This window comes from Amblyomma americanum, chromosome 3, assembly GCF_052857255.1.
Source record: "Amblyomma americanum isolate KBUSLIRL-KWMA chromosome 3, ASM5285725v1, whole genome shotgun sequence".
In the NCBI taxonomy this organism is placed as follows: Eukaryota; Metazoa; Arthropoda; class Arachnida; order Ixodida; family Ixodidae; genus Amblyomma; species Amblyomma americanum.
The window spans coordinates 172,238,727-172,255,864 of record NC_135499.1 but is presented as its reverse complement, the minus strand read 5'-3'; the positions used below and the strand labels follow the sequence as shown (position 1 = coordinate 172,255,864).

The following is a 17,138-nucleotide window of genomic DNA, read 5'->3' as shown; positions in this document are numbered from 1 at the left end:
GCGCCGCACAGGCGGGCGACGGGACTCCGGAGGCTCGGGCCTGGACTCAAGCGTACATACTAGGTGCCCAAGGTTACACCACCCGCGCTCTTGGTCCCCCGGCAAAGGCCGGGGCCCCCGGGAGGCGAAATCTACGCACCTTTCTGCTGCCCGAGTCGGTGGCGGTCTCCCCGTTCATTTCCCGCTCGGGCCTCTTGCCGAAACAACGCCCCCCAGCTGTCATTGGGAGTGACCCAATGGGGACGCGAGGTCGAAGCGGGAAGAACGGAAGGGAGGGTGATTTACAGCGGTTCTTCAACAGAGCTTCCTTTGGAAAGGAGGACAAGCAGCGCGGCCGCCTGCAGTCCGCTCACGGACACCCCACGGGATGGGGGGGGGGGTCTCTAACGAGCAAACGGCAGCAGCGGGCGCGCACTCCGATCGCTCAAGAGGCCCAATCCCCACATCCCCTTCTTCTTAAATGCCCCCGTCGCTCTGAAAGCACAGCTACGGTCACTACACACAACACAAAACTGCCTGCGCTAGCACCAACGAGCTACCAGCCTTTCGCCATGCCTCCAGCCTTTAAACACACTTACACAGCATCACCACAGACGCTATAACTACAAAACACTAAGCATGCGGCACTGCACAAGAAGTTCACAAAAGCATTCGCGACATCGCGATTACAAAACAGGATCACTCGAAGCTATACACAGCACAAATATGCAACATTGTAATCTTACATCTGCTCAAAAACTGAGTTCACGCTTCCGCGCTGCTACAACGGCTCGGAACGCGCACGACAGCACGCCGGCAAAAGTTCAGCACAACTAACCGCCGGGGCCGTGATATCTCCGATGGAATCGGGAGTCGGTCATGATGAGCAGCAACCGGAACCAGCTCACCCGTCGTCGTCGAGCTGTGGCCGTGAAGCTCGCCACGTACCCGAGGCTGTGAATATGGTGTCCACAACAAGGCGGCGCTATGGGCAGCCCAGTACTGTTCGTCGATGTCCGCAGCCATGGCCCCATTGTCTCTTGGCATGTACCGGTTATCAGGGAGCTCTCGCACACTTCGAAACATTCAAAGTACCATGACTCAGCGACAGGCGTGACGAAAAATAAACATTCCAAGGCCGCGGCCCTTGTCCACTGCAAGGTCCCTGAAGGCAGTAAAGCCACTGAACAAGAAAAAGTATTTACAAACAAACGCACTTCTCTCCACCCAAGCAGGCACGCGCCCGACGGCGCTACAATGGCCAAGGGTGAGGAGGATCTCGAGCAACGTGGACACTGACTTCCCGTGTATTCCTGCGAGCACACATACATTCCGAAACATGGCTAACAGGCATGCCCATCAGCTACTGCTCTGCATGCTCTTTTTTACTTTCCCTTCCCACATGACCCCCGCTCAACGGATTCGTACCCGCGCACACGGCCTCTCCGACATCTGTAGACACACTTGGCGAACGAGAAGCGTAAACGATAGCAGCTATGCGGCGACCGGGTACAGTGGAAAGGAGGAGGGCACTGGCTCACGCACGGAGGAAAAGAAAGCTTTTCACCCCCCCCCCCCCCCCCCCGACCCACACACACACACACACAGCAACAGCCCCTCCCGGGTCTTCCGGGGAAAAAAGGAAGCCCCGCACACGACCCTTCGCGCCGCAATGAGACAAAGAAGGTCCTCTTCTGAAGTGAACCGAAATACGTTTCATTATCTACAATACTACACTGTACACATACGCGAGAAAACAAAGCACTTCAAAACTCATATTATACAGACGGGAAACATTTTACGCGAAAATACACTTTGAAACATTGGCAGCACTATACAGAAACGTAACATGCATTCTTCCAATCACATATCGGGCTGAAGGCTCAGCGAAGTAGCTCGCTCCGGGAACGCCGTGGCGAAGGCTGGTAAAGTCTGAGCTCAGCTCTCAACCGAAGATGTCCGATATCAAGTATGGGAAAAAAACACAAAGGTGAATGTCGTCTGAGGAGGCACCGAAGAGACAACCGAAAGCGGTCGTTTGCTAAGGTCGTGCCCGCTTGCCAAAACGTGAAATCAGTGGACCTCAACATCACCTATCTCGCTCACAACAGTAAGCGATCAAGTCGGCAGCGTAAGCCGACTTCTCCGTGCGCTACAAAGGGCACGAACAAGCCAACAGAAAAACTGCGCGTAGAAAGGAAAGATCCTTTCGCGCCATCTCGACCCTGTCTCTCGCCGGGGAACAAAGGTAGCGGGTATCGCTAGGGGAGAAATCTGCGGATCAGCTCTCAGCGCCTCGAAAGCGAGCGCGAGCGCCTTCTTGCGGTCAGTCTGCCTTATTGACCGTCGTCAACAGCCGTCCGTCGTGGAGGAATTCGTTTAATTTAGAAAGAGATGCTGCGATGCTGTTGGGCGAACTTGATATTCCAGCACGAGCCGTCAAGACCCACCAAGGCAAGCCCCGGGGACGCCAGTTCCGTCTGGCTTCGGCCCCTCGGTGCACGCTGCAATACGGCCTAGCGTTACGGCGCCAGGTCTCTCAGAAGAGACAGAATTCCACGGCCTCATGCGCACGACGCAGTACCAGCGACGCTCCGACGCATTGTCTCCCTGAGGCTACCGTGAATTCTAAACGCGAAAGGGGTCACCGCGCTGGGCTGGAAATAATCCTAGCTGCTCCCAAGGGGTCCAGCCAGTTTTGCCGCCCTTACACAGCATCATAGCAAGCCAAGCCTCTGCTCTGCCACTCCTGGGCGCTGCGCGGGGCTGCTCCTACGTGTAGTCCCCTTCGGCGCTAGCGCGATAGCATCCACGCAAAAGGTGGCTGGCTGCATGCATCCTGCTTCAACATCGAATAAAGGTTCCTTTCTCACGCACCCATCGACCCCAAATTACAAATCCGCAAGTTTACTGACATATCTTAGCTACCCGCAACGGCGGATAGAAAGGCGTCACATATGCGCGTTACCAACTGGCTTAACTGGCCCTCAAGCTTGCAGCTGAATGCAGTAACTGCAAATGCAGGAACTGTCCCACGTTGGGCGCCAATTATGTGGGATTGGTTACGAACCGGTGCCGAAGTGTTAACTGAGTGACACTTCGCCCACATATCGCGGGTTCGGGCCAGAGCAAGCTGAGGCCACTGCCAGCGTTCGGCGCGACGCGCCTGCGCTCTCGCTCCGAAGGAAGGAAAGCGCAGCTATTTGAGAGCACAAGTGTTTATTACACAGGAAGCTGCATTACACAACACTGCACTGATCCCCAGACCTCAGTACAACCCATAGCCCAGCCGCCGCACCCGAAAGCGGGCCCGCGGAGCCGCGCGCGCAAAGCAGACTACATACGCGCGTGACGGCACAGCCAAGGGCGACCGCATGCCGCACGGCCAACCAGAGGGTTAGATCGCGCGCGACACAACACGAGGGAGGATGGGGAATGCGCGGAGCACATCTTGACGACGCAGGTCGCGCGTCGTCACCGGCAATGGCCGGCGATGACGGAGAACCAGCCAGATCAGGCCCTCCCGAGTCTGGAGCGCGTGAGCGCCGCACAGGCGGGCGACGGGACTCCGGAGGCTCGGGCCTGGACTCAAGCGTACACACTAGGTGCGCAAGGTTACACCACCCGCGCTCTTGGTCCCCCGGGAGGCGAAATCTACGCACCTTTCTGCTGCCCGAGTCGGTGGCGGTCTCCCCGTTCATTTCCCGCTCGGGCTGGATGGATGGATGAATACGGCTGAACCCTTTAAATCGGGCGGTGGCTCAAGCCCCCTAGCCATGTCTTGTGAAATTTTACTCCTGTCTTGTTTTTAGCCACCAATCGTATAACTTTTGCTTGGTTACTTCTACCCTCTTAAAATCTACTTTCCCTTCACTATCCCTAAACTCCAATGCCTTGGGTAAGTCAGCCCCGCTGCTTTCCACTGTAGGGTGAAGCCCTTTACAGAAAAGTATTAAGTGTTCAGCCGTTTCCTCCTCCTCTCCGCACGCAATGCACAACGTGTCTATCTCGTGGTACCTGACTCTATACGTCTTAGTCCGCAAAACTCCAGTCCTGGCCTCAAACAACAAAGAGTTGCCCCTACAATTATCATAGATATTTTCTTTGGCAATTTCCTGTTTAAAGGTCCGGTATGTTCCCAGTGCCGATTTCGTCAGCATCCCTGTTTTCCACAGAGCTCTCTCTGTTTCTTTAACATTTTTCTTAACAGATAATTGCTGATTTGCTCCCTTACTGCTGTCCAGATATTTGTTTGTCAATTTTCTAGTTCGCTTTCTCCATTTCGTGTCAACATTCTTTATATACAGGTATCTGAAAACTTTCCTAGCCCACTGCTTTTCCTCCATTTTTCTCAATCGTTCCTCAAATGCTATCTTACTGCTAGCCTCTCTGCTCTCGAAAGACGTCCATCCCATATCACCCTGTACCCCCTGATTTGGTGTATTGCCATGTCCTCCCAAAGCTAACCTCCCTACTCCCCGTTGTTTAATTTCTAACCTTGCTTGAACATCTGGCCTCATACACAAGACCGCATTACCGAAGGTCAGGCTAGGGACCATCACCCCTTTCCAGATCCCTCTTACCACTTCATACCTATTGTAATTCCACAGTGCCCTATTTTTCATGACAGCTGCATTCCTACTAGCTTTATTCATTACATATTTTTCATGCTCTGTCAGATACTCAGCACTGTTATTAATCCACACCCCAAGATACTTGTACTCATTCACTACTTTTAGCACGAACTCCTGTATTCTATGCTCGCCGCCCTCTTTATTAAATATCATGACTGAAGATTTTTCCTTACTATACTTGAAGCCTAATCTATCTCCCTCTGTACTGCATATGTCTAACAACTTCTGCAAGTCTTCCTTGTTGTCAGCCATTATCACTATATCGTCCACGTATATTAGTCCCGGTAAAGACTGTTTAATCCATTCCCCTTGATTGAAAAAAGATAGGCTGAAGCCTAGTCCGCTCCCCTCTAGCTTGGTCTCCAACCCTTGCAGGTACAACATGAACAACAAAGGGGACAGAGGACATCCTTGCCTAAGCCCCCGCTGTATCTCTACAGGCCCTGATACATTTTTTCCCATTTTATGAGCACTCTGTTACCCCTATATATATCTTTTTAAAAGATCAATTACTCCATTTTCCACATCCAATGTGCCCAGCATGTCCCACAAATGCTCCTGAGTAACGTTGTCATAGGCTCCCCTAATATCCAGAAATGCTAGCCATAGGGGCCTGTGTTCCTTTTCCGCAATTTCTATACACTGCGTCAATGCCTCTTGCCGAAACAACGCCCCCCAGCTGTCACTGGGAGTGACCCAATGGGGACGCGAGGTCGAAGCGGGAAGAACGGAAGGGAGGGTGATTTACAGCGGTTCTTCAACAGAGCTTCCCTTGGAAAGGAGGACAAGCAGCGCGGCCGCCTGCAGTCTGCTCGCGGACACCCCACGGGGAGTCTCTAACGAGCAAACGGCAGCAGCGGGCGGGCACTCCGATCGCTCAAGAGGCCCAATCCCCACAAGGTTTAAGTCAAAAAGCGAAACATAGACTAGGAAGGTAGATGCGGGATCCGGATTAATGTATACCGCTTGGAATTATTTTACGTGCACTGACATCGCACAGCACACAGGGATCTTTTGCATTCGGCCGCCACCGAAATTGGGCCACCGCAGTCGGGATTCGAACGCGCGTCCTTGGGCTAAGTCAACGCCATAGCAGTGCACTGAGCCACCGCGGCTGGTTTCAGCCCTCAAAGCGGTTAGTCAAGGAATACGATCGTATTTCTCAAGCGCGGAAAGGTTATGCGCAGCTAGTGACCGCTTGCTTTGTTTAAAATAAAGGAAATTTAACGTACGTATGACCACAGTGCATACGCACTACTAACATACAATATTAGCGACATTTTGCGCACAGCACAACTAGAGTAATTTTACAGCGCGAAATGCAATGCATTATTAGAAAGCGTACGTCAGAACGCGGTTTGCGGAGCGCGTGGGTCCACAAATGCTTGCTCCTTCCGCGACCACCGATTAACCCCAAAATATGCTCCACATGCAAAATGTTAAAACTACTTTCCTTAGCAGGAAATGTTTAAATAATTCTTCTTACAGTTCAGGCTTTTGAAAAACTAAAGCTCTTCTTCAGGAAAAGATGCATGTGCCCGAACATTGTGGCAGCACTATCAGGCTGTATACAGGTCAACGTTTCGCGGGCAAAGTTTATCACATTGCAGTTACAAAATTACTGCTACAAAAGGTTTCGAGTTGACTTAATCGCTGTAATGGTCACAGAAGTCGAGACACTTGCAATTGCGGTATGGGCGCGTCAACAAGGTAACAAGTACGTGGCCTTACCGCAGGCTGGGCCGGTCTTGAACTTAAACGACGCAAAAGGTTGTATGTATGTATATACTGGCCGCCAGCGACTCAACTAATCGGCAATATTTCATTTCACAGTATAAAATACATCCTTCCTTTACCTTTGCAATACGACGCTGGTGATAGCGGACAGATAGGTTCGGCAAGTGCAGTGGACGAAAATAGCAGCGATTCCAGAACTGCACTTTGTAGAGGATGACGGGGGCATAGCTAAATTTGTGTGTGTAACGTAATGCTTGTGGTACGTTTTCAGTTCTGCCTTCTGACAGTTATAAACACACAACGCAATCAGAATTTGATATAGCACATACATGTGTCGGAAATCAGAAATTGATATAGCACATACGCGTGTCAGAAAATCGCTAGAGAACCGTAAGACGCTGCGTCATTCCACGCCAAGTTATGCACATTGTTTTTGCACAGCCATGATTTAGCTGGTAAAATTCCCACATGGCGATAGGACTGGAACTCCTCTAAGTAGTTTCATGCTCATAAGCGCGAAGGCTGTCATGTGACATTTTGTTCTAAAGAAACGACAGATCGCAGAATTGTTCCATCGCTATTTCTTCCAACACTGGCCTTTTAGTATTTCACTTCAAATACTGACATAGGCGGAGCAAACCTGCCACGGCTTAAAATCGCAAATTTTAATAGCTTTACAAGGCAATATGGTAGATACCCAAAACTGGGCGGTATAGCTACTAAAGGAGTTTGTATTTCAAAATTATTCTTGCAACAATTTTTCCAGTGGTGGTGCTGCTGAAATTATTATATATTGCCGATTTCCTCAATTCGGTATTAAAGCGTTAGCTCTTCTTTTTTTGGGTTCAAAAGAGCCCACGATGGGCTATTTTAAAAGCATCTCGCTGAGCAAAGCTAAAGATACGAATTGTTTGTGTGTATTCTACGCATGCGTGCTTAAAATGCATGGCGCTTAAATAGGCATATAAATGTCACGATCGAACTGGCAAACATTTTTTTCTTCTTTTGCGAGTTCGACTGTACCTTGCTGTTAAATTCCTGGTAGTAGCTATTAACGCCATGCTAGAAGTAACTCGAGAAGGGAGTTTGGAAAGACATGGGGCGTAAAGATACTGTACCAGAATATAGCTTAATAGAGATTTTATAAGAGTTATAGCATAGAGTGATCCGCTACCGTAACCCGCTTCTGCGGGGCGCTACTTCCATGAGCAAATCGCCCTGATGGCGCCAGGTGCTTTATCCAGTGACCAGCGAGCAGCACGCATGCCTGCCGCATCACGACCAATCAGCGCGTGCGCATTGGCGGTGCGCGGTTCATGGTAGCGGATATAACTCTCTAATGACGTAAGTGAATGATATAATCTTACAACGTTACCAAACGCTAGCCTCGTTCCGAAAGTGCAGCAGACCGCACAATAAATATCAATAACGCTAATAGTCAGACCGGGGTGCATGTTTGAAGAGGCTTCAGCCAGAGCAAGCAGTCGACACGGTGCCTCTAAAAAAAGAAAAAAAAAGACTATACTTTGAGGTGCCGACATAAAACATCATATATAAGCCTACGTTGGTCTCTATTTACACCCTGATTATATACTTGTCTTATCCGCGCAGAACGCAAATTAAAGCAATAACTTTCACAGACGTACCCCCCCCCCCCCCCCCTTCCTGGTTAAAGGAATGTCAGAAGGCTGCAATTAAAAACATAATTTAATTTATTGCAGAACTACAACGCCCACTACATTTTTTTAATCGTATCAACACACAACTAACAAACGAGTCACGACGGCGGCTCACTGAGAGAGTCCATGCCGTTTTTCTGCCTCTCCACGAACTGCCTCTTGAGTTCACGCAACTTCTCATTCTTGCGGTCAAGCTTCCGCCGCTTCTCCTTCTTCATCCGCAACTTCTGAGCTGCTACACTCATATCTCCGTTGAGATGTTCATCCAGCTTTTCCAGGAGCATCTTTCTCGCCATCTTCCGGTTCTCGTGAAGCAGCCTGGATTCATGGCAACGGACCACGATACCTGCCGGTGCAAGACAAAATGCGGACCATGATAGAATGTTAAGCCTCAAATGTGGCTCATGAATTATGGTACAGGACAGTTATATCGCAGCCGCTAGCACAGAAGCGCTGCATATGATAGATTTAGTATAGCGGATACATACTAGTGGAGGCGTACAACGGCTGCACACGCGCAGTGGCCCCACATATGGCCCCTCCCCTGCAGGAGGCGTCTGGTAACCATCTGTCTCTGCTAGTATGTATCCGATATGCTATATCTCTCTAATATGGCTCTTTACAATCACTGGGAGTGTTAACGCAGTGACGTAGCACTGACCATGTGGTAGCGTGAAGTGAAATGCTGTAAACGTGCTTCACTGCATTGCTCAGGACTCATTCAAGCGTAATGCAATGGTACGTGATCTGTCTGACCAATGCAGTGGCTTAAGATACCTTTTGACTAGAGTGTCATACTGATAATGGTACGGGTTTGGCAGTTAACATTGTAGAAGTCATTAACTCTGTACGCTGTTATTCCAGACCTAAAGCTATTCCAACTCAAATGACTGCAGGACAGTTTATGCAGAAAAACCTGGCGTACGGGTCCCTTGTTCACAATCAGTGATATGAGGATGAGGACACCACTCGGATATGTATAAAAAAAAATGTCGAGAGTTACTGAAATTAATGAGAATATAGTGGAATGCACAGGGGCAAGGGGAACATGCCCCAATTCTTTCCTCTATTTCAGTGACTAATGGTTTTTTTTTGCATATGAATGTTTATTGTTCATGCAAATTCACACTGCTCTACTGTCCTATTAATCAAATTATAACTCATACAAAGACAATGCAGCACAGCTTATATGTGGTGACTACAAACCTACATTAAAGATGTATACAAACTCACTGCATTAAGGCAGACAGCTATCCCGCATGCACCTCAGTGCAACACTAACACAGTACAAAATTTCCCTGTCACATCGAAAGCACTACAGGCTGGTAAAAACTTTTCAATGGCACATTTCGCTAATGAGTGTAAAGGCATTAAGTGAAAAAAAAAAAAATGGCACAATTTTGTGACACTTCAATGTGTAATAAAAGCTGCCTAGAGAGCATTCATCTACTCTCGTTACCCATCGTGTTCACTGCACGTTAATCAGCCCTCATCCTATTGCCCACAGGCAAATGTGCCCACTGTAGTTCTCAGCTTCAAATGATTAATCATCTTCTGACTTTCCAAGGAGCCGTACACGGATAAGTATTAGTGAAATACTGTTTCCAGGTTCAGCTGGATAGATCTATATAAAATACCAACAAATTCGTCTCCTCAAAGCAACTGCAGGCTACAAAAGTACAATCAGAAACAGCACATACATCAGAACAGCACAGAACAGAAATCAAAAACAGCACAGCACAAACATAGGCATTTATCTAACCTGATTTACACAGAAGCCAACATGTCAAGTACAACACAGTCACTGAGCACAGAACCATAAGCATCAAACTTCAGAAATGTCACATTTTCTTCATATGGGCCCTGATTCTTGATGAATGATTGGAGATGTGGGTATATTGCAATGCCAACAACACCCACTTTCACATTTCTTTTTTTTTATGTATCACATTGCCTGCGGTTAAATTTCATGTCAAAATTAGCCGGTGATGCCAACACCTACATTTAATTGTATCGCCTTTTCTTGCTCACGAAAGTTCCATTCTCCGTGAAAGCAGTGTCATTGTCTTTAGAATGCAATAATCGATCTGTACAGGCCAACTTTGGACATTTCTGAACTGAAGTACAACTAATATTGAAATTTTAATGGGAAAGCATTATATAGCTCATGCGAAGGAAAACCCCGCACTGAAAGTTGTCTACAAATTGTATCCACAGGAAGTGGTACCTCTCCCGTGGCCTCATTCGAAAAAAGAAATTTGTTGGCATTGGGGTTCGAACCCAGGCCCTCTGCGTGACAGGTGGGCATGCAACACATATGCCTCGAAGGGTAGTAGGTTCAAGCATGTTAAAGGGGCACGAATTGATCACATTACAGTGTGTATTATGGTAAAGTGTGTTAGAGATGTGTACTGATATTAGACAATGATGACTTCCAAAAAAAAAGTTGCTGATGTCATCCAAGAGAAATGTGATAGGCTTTGCAATGACAACAATGACTTCAAAAAGAAGTTGCTGACATTCAAACGCAAATGCTTTCACATTTCTCCAATGCGGCAGACTGCAGTGATCTCAAAGCTTTTTTTCAAAATCCTCATCAAGTTGAGCATAAGGGGTGAGTATGCTATAATGAAGCATACATATGCTGCACTTCTTACAATTGCACAGGCAGCAGAAAATTTGCAACAGCCCTCCAGTTCTTTCAAGCAAACAGCATTCAAGAAGCAGTGAAACCTGCTATCTCACAGGCTTCTGAAAGCATCCCTTGTTCAAGAATCAACCCATGTCATACCATTACATTCTTGTGTTCATTGTGCGTGCCCTGTGTTCTGCCATACATACATGAGAGATGTATTTCTGTTGTGGACACGCTGTCAGTGCACTTACATTAGTACATGATCCTGTCACACAACTTGACGGAGAGTAGACAGAACGCTGAAGAGCTCCAAAATCTCCTTTAAGGGACATTCCACGTCAACTGATCCATGCGCTCAACCATCTTCAATATTTTTTCAAAAAATCATGGCTTATTGCTTTACTATGACAAACATATCCCAGCTTGTTTTTGGCAAAAAAATTTTCTTGCGGCATGGCCCCCATCTCACGTTTGAAATCGGTAGTAAAACCCTAGCCTTACAAAAAATTTGTAGAAAAACTTTTTTACACATCACTAGGGAACTGTTTCATATGAATAAGACATTGCACTTTTATATGCAGTAAGCTTAACTGAATTTGTTTTATTCTTTTATAAATTTAAAACACTGAAGAAGGTACAAAAATAAGGAATTCTGAAATTTTATCAAATGTTATGTTTTCACAGTAGTCACTCCAACTACTTTTCTAAGTTGTCCAGAAGGCAAAGATCCCAATAAAATTGTTTCAGAGATCAAAACATGTAAGGCATGTCAGCAAAAAAATTATAAATTTGAAAAATTTGGCTTTTTGAGGCATATTCAGCTGTCAACTGAATGGCAAGGTGGTCCTAGTAAAAATATGAAAGATAGTAAGTTGCACAGTACCGTTCAATGGCATATATTCCTGAAAGCTTAATCAGAATATTTTTTTCGTTTTAAGCAAGAAAATAATTTTCCAAGTTGAGTCCTCGTGTTCAACCCCAGCATTGCTCAGTGCTTGGTCTTCACTGCAATGCACGCTAGAGCTGATGTCAAGGGGACACATAAGCAATGTCGCACGGTGCTCCAAGTCGATGCTCTTGATAATTTGGTGTTGAAAAGGTTGCTGACATGTTCACTGACACTTCGTCACTTTAAACTCTTCGGTGGCTGAGTATCACTAGCATGCACCGTTGAGAGATAAAGGCTTGATGTTAAGAAACCCACATACTCCTTTCAATGGCAGCAGTTTTTCAAACCGCCCAGTGAGTTAAACTTTACTTCCTTGAATAATTTCTGGGGGCCCCCAGAGGGCTATGTTACACCTGATGGTTTTCTCCACCCATGAAAACAGCTCATAGGGGTCAGTATTCGACCTTCATACGGCCTCTGAATACTTTCTCTTCCTGCCAAGCGCTTCACACTTCCACCAACACCGTTGCAAGCACTCTTGCCATGTGAGACGGCGAAAAAATTCCATTTCACACGTTTTCTTTCAGCGGTATTGACACTAATTGCTCAGACTGCAAAGTGCTCTTCCAGCTTGAAGGGCAGTTCTGTGCTCTTTACACTGGGGAACAATAGCCATTCTGCTCGAGCTGGGACCGAAAGTGGCACATGCATTTTATAGTGTTCCTAGCAACTGCAGGATGAGGAGCGCGGCTGCAGCAGTCTCGGTCCTTATCTCAGTTACTGTGCAGGGTATCCTTATCTTCCTGCCACGCAGCTGCTTCATCTTTATTTTTTGTAACCATGGCTTTCAGTAGATTTCTGTATTGCAGAAGCTGTTAGTGTCCAAGCCCAGAGCACCATTGTATTCTGGCGGTGGAGTGCTGGTTGTCTATATTTGCAGCAAGTTCCCAAGAGTTTAATTTAAGTAACGAAATGTCAGTGAACATGGCAGCAGACCTTTCAACACCGAAATATCAGGAGCATCGACTTCCGAGTACTGTGCAGCATTGCTTATGCGTCTCCTTGACGTCAGCTCTAATGTGCACTGCAGTGAAGAGCAAGCACAGAGCAATGCTGAGGTTGAATGCAGGGACTGAACTTGCAAAATAATTTTTTCGCTTAAGACAAAAAATACTCTGACTAAACATCCAGAAATAAATGCCACTCAACAGCACTGTGCAACTTCCAATGTTTCATACTTTTACTGGGAACATTTCACTATGCTATTTATGGCTGAATATGCCTCAAAAAGCAAATTTTCTCAATTTAAAATTTTTTCCAGCATGCCTTATGTTTTTGATGTCTTAAACATTTTTATTGGCTTCTTTTCCTTCTCGAAAACACAGCAAAATAGTTGGAATGACTGCTGTGGGAGTATAAAATTTGATTAAAAATTTCGAAATTCCAAATTTTTGTACGTTTCGTTATATATTTCAAAAACAACAAAACATAATCAGTTCAACTTAGTGCGTATGAAAGCGCAATGTCCTTCATTTATATGAACAAAGTATTTTTTACAAACGATTTGTAAGACTAGGCTGTGCTACTATTTGCAAGTTTAAGATGGCGGCCAACACATGAAAAACTTTTCGCCAGAAACAAGCTGGGATAATGTTTGTCATAGTAATGCAATATGCCATTCTTTTGAAGAAATCGAAGATGGTCGAGCACAAAGTCTGGATCAGTTGGTGAGGAATGACCCTTAAGAAATTTAATTATGAGAATGTCACCAGAACTACAGACCTCCAAAGGCAGTCATAAATTGGCATGAAAATGTCTGAAGTTGTTGCCTTTCATGTCGCGGCACAGAATTCCGAGCCCCTTAGTTCTTAGTAATTAAGATGTGACTCGCTAATCAAACGCCCTGCAAAGGCAAGTGAGTCGCACCTGTCGGGGTGTGGCAGAGCACGACGCAGTTGGACAGCTTGTTGACTGCCTGGCCACCTGGGCCACTGCCGTGGACGAACTGCTCGACCAGGTCCTCTTCGTTCAACACTGGCACTTTGGACCGGTCAATGCGGTGGACACACCGGGAGATGCTCACAAAAGAGGTCGCTGCTGCTGTGTTCGGGCACCGTACGCGAAGGCTGGCCAGAGCCACTCCGGATGCTGCTCTCATTAGTCCGCCTAGCATTTCTTCATATCAGGCGCTTCCTCTCGAGGAAGGCTTTTCCTTTCTACAAAGAGGACAACCTTGTTAGTAACACGGCTGCAAAATGACTGCTCGTCGGCGCGTACAACACCGAGAATCTGTGCTCGTCAGCACGCGTATGACTAACTGTGCTTCAGAACATACGCCCGTATGTAAACACCAGTTTTATTCATAAACAAGGCGCCGGAAACAAACAAAATGCAGTAACGCTCCTAAGTGCGAAAGAAGCGTACATGTGGTGCTTGAAATGTGGGAGTAGTATTCATAAAGTTTTGAGAAATAGCATGTTGCCGCCACAATGTTGCAATCATTAAATAAACTGCGAATTACCAGTTTGAAACTTCATGTCCCGGTTGGCAGACCAGGATGGCAGACAGGGCGCCTTGCCACCCTTAATTTAGGCAAATGAGGGAATTGCTGCTTTCGCTTCTTTTTTGAATGCACGTAAATTCGTGGTCTACTCACGTTGAAGTAAAACTGGAGTTCCTTTGGTTCCGTGACCGTTTTTCGCGCTTCGAATTCCTCTCGGAGCCTTTTGAAGTAATAGTTCTTGTCGGTCAACTCCAAACGGTGCCCATAACGTACCAGACTACGGTATAAACTGAGGACTGCTTTTTTGCTGGGTGCTTGAGGCATCGCCCAAAAAATGAGTCTGGGAACTAAAAGCTTGATCGAAGTATCCTTCAAATCGTGAGTCGTTCAGTACGTAAGATAAATCTGTAAAAAATAAGACGCCTTAAAATTGTTAACAGAAAAGGCAATGAGATGTCACCTTGAAAGATTAGCTGGAAGAACACGAACTCCGCAACTCCGGCATCGAGAAGCAAAACTTCCGCACGTTTTTCATGTTTAAGCTCTGACTTGACTTGACTTGCACCGGCTTAAAAGTAAACATTTCTAACGTAGTAGTAGTAGTAGCGGTGTTTTATTAAAACAATAATAAAAAAGAAAAGAAAATATTTTTGCTAGCCTCGGCATCTGCCATCGATACTGAAGCACCTGAGCTGGGGCAGCGGAAGTAAAGGATAGCGTTCAACTTTGCAAAATTAGTAACTAAATTTTTAATCCAAGACCAATTTAAAGCGACAACTTAATTTGTTGTTTAAAATTAGTTTTGTTGCAAGAATTTACTAGACTTATTTTCGACACTCGCCAATGACATTCGCTAACCTGAATACCACCACAGGGGGCGTACAGGACGCATACGTCTCTTTTAGCAACATGGCCGCTGCGCTGATGGGTACGTCATAGCACGTGCAGTGCAACTTCGCGTACTGTGTAGTTCTTCCAGCTATCGAAATGGAATACGCTGCCATGAGTGGGTGCTCCGGAAGCGAGTTCAAGATTCTTTGTTGTCAGTGTGGTGTGCCAATCGAGCCAAATCCATCGAACATGTGTGTGGGCTGCTTGCGCACTGCCGTTGACATCACCGAAGCCATCCCAAAGCAAGGCACCATTTACTTCTGTAGAGGCTGCGAGCGTTATCTGCAGCCTCCAGCGCACTGGGTTTACGCTACACTCGAGTCACGAGAGCTACTTGGCTTGTGTTTAAAAAAGATCAAGGGCCTGAACACTGTCAGGTTGATAGATGCCAACTTCGTGTGGACGGAGCCGCACTCCCGACGGATCAAAGTTAAACTGACCGTTCAGAAAGAGGTTCTAGGAGGCACTGTACTGCAGCAAGTATTCGTTGTCGAGTTCATGGTCAATCACCAAATGTGCGAAAAATGCCACCGTCGAGAAGCCAAGGATTTCTGGCGGGCGCTTGTGCAAGTCAGACAGAAGGTGCAGCACAAGAAGACCTTCTTTTACCTGGAACAGCTGATCTTGAAACACCAAGCCCACAAGGACTGTCTCAACGTCAAGGCGTGCCATGACGGCCTCGACTTCTACTTCACCAAAAAGGATGAAGCTCGAAAGTTGGTCGACTTCTTACAGATCATGGTTCCTTGCAAGTGTATTACGTCACAACAGCTAATTTCCCATGACATCCACAGTAACGTCTACAACTACAAGCATACGTTCTCGATAGAGATAGTGCCTGTGTGTAAAGACGACGTAGTATGCCTTCCACCTGCTGTTGCCAGGTCCCTGGGAAGCATGAGCCAGATCTGCATATGTCTTAGGGTGACAAGCGCCATACACCTGCTGGACCCAACAACACTCCAGGTTTCAGAGTTGACCTCGCAGCAATTCTGGCGGCAACCTTTCGGCGCTCTGTGCTCGCCCAAGCAGCTCACGGAGTATGTCATCATGGACATAAACTACGTGAAAGACGTGGACAGGACAGTTTTTGCTGGCCAGGGAAAGCTGTCTTTCAGGCATGTCCTTGCTGATGCATGGGTCATTCGTTCCTGCGAGCTGGGAACACACGAGAACTACATCCACACTCGTACTCACCTGGGCCACCTGCTTAAGCCGGGGGACTCTGCCATGGGCTTTGACCTTGCCAATGCCAACATCAACGATGCAAACTTTGAGAAGCTGAAATCTGAGAAGATTCCAGAGGTTGTCCTGGTGAAGAAAGTGTATGGAGATCACATGTCTCGCTGCCAGAGGCGTCGCTGGAAGCTTCGGCGTCTCCAGGTTGAAATGGAGACAGACACAAGCAGCGTGGCTCGAGACTACAACGACTTTCTCGAGGACCTTGAGGAAGATCCTGCTTACCGCCAGAATGTCAACATATACAAGGATGCTGACAAGATTGCTGTTGATACAGATGATGAGGATGGTGAGGCACCTCGCATCACACTGCAGGAGATGCTGGACGATCTTCAATTAGAAGATGATCCGATGGGGGATGGGGACAACTGTGAAGGCATCAACCAGTAGAATAGGCCGGGAAATTGGGCTTGTATATTCAGGTGAAATACAAATCGATTGTTCAGTCAAAAATGTTCATCGCTTGTGTTGCATAAAAGCGGGCTTATTTAAGCCCTCCATTGACATCTCTACCACATGCCTCCTATGGGGAGGGAAGCTGATGTTATGTAGTCTGTTACTCTGAGTTGAAGGGTATTTCAAGTCATGATGGTTTTAGAAGCAAGAAGCTATGAGTATGGTTAGGTCGCTAGCCTTGCCATCAAAAGTCATACTATTGGTATGACTTTAGAACTGTGATGGTGGTAGTATGAATATTAATTTAAGGTTAGTTATAGCCATCCATGATGGTCCTCAGTCCAGGACCGCAATGGCTGACACGATCCGGTGCACCTCCTCTATCAGCGATTGCTGGTCACTCGGGCCCGTGCCGGGCAGAACAGCCTCTAGGAGAAGAATGAATGGTGGGAGATGGGTGTTTGGTATCCTGGTGGGTTCAGGCACTCCCAGACGGAGTGATATAGAGTTAGGTTTGGATTGTTGCACTGCGGACAGCATTTAGGGTATTGCGTGG

General features: G+C 46.9%; 3 protein-coding genes across 3 annotated transcripts in view; 1 reads left to right on the top strand and 2 right to left on the bottom strand.

Moving 5' to 3' along the window:
• LOC144125433 (synaptic vesicle membrane protein VAT-1 homolog) overlaps positions 1-14,768 on the bottom strand; it is a 38,939-nt gene extending 24,171 nt beyond the window's left edge. The window contains exon 1 of the mRNA XM_077658802.1: positions 14,517-14,768. The gene's annotated coding sequence lies outside the window, so the exon portion shown is untranslated. The remainder of the gene's footprint in view (positions 1-14,516) is intronic.
• On the bottom strand, positions 8,128-13,711 carry LOC144124262 (mitochondrial translation release factor in rescue). Its single transcript, XM_077656902.1, has 2 exons — positions 13,480-13,711; positions 8,128-8,375 (listed from the first exon to the last, which is right to left on the bottom strand). The coding sequence occupies exons 1-2, from the start codon at positions 13,709-13,711 to the stop codon at positions 8,128-8,130; spliced, it is 480 nt and encodes a 159-aa protein (XP_077513028.1).
• A 191-nt stretch (positions 14,769-14,959) lies between the features above and the next one.
• Positions 14,960-16,643, top strand: Nmd3 (60S ribosomal export protein NMD3). Its single transcript, XM_077658799.1, has one exon. It carries the CDS (start codon positions 15,044-15,046, stop codon positions 16,574-16,576), a length of 1,533 nt encoding a protein of 510 aa, XP_077514925.1. The 5' UTR covers positions 14,960-15,043; the 3' UTR covers positions 16,577-16,643.
• Positions 16,644-17,138: the final 495 nt, after the last annotated feature.

What these genes read in the sequence shown, in the direction of transcription:
- Nmd3 (XM_077658799.1), top strand. Translation starts at nt 15,044, where the DNA reads ATGGAATACGCTGCCATGAGTGGGTGCTCCGGAAGCGAGTTCAAGATT.
- LOC144124262 (XM_077656902.1), bottom strand. Translation starts at nt 13,711, where the DNA reads ATGAGAGCAGCATCCGGAGTGGCTCTGGCCAGCCTTCGCGTACGGTGC. An exon ending in GCTCTGCCACACCCCGACAG is followed by an intron (nt 8,376 to 13,479) that starts GTGCGACTCACT and finishes TTGCACCGGCAG; the next exon opens with GTATCGTGGTCCGTTGCCAT.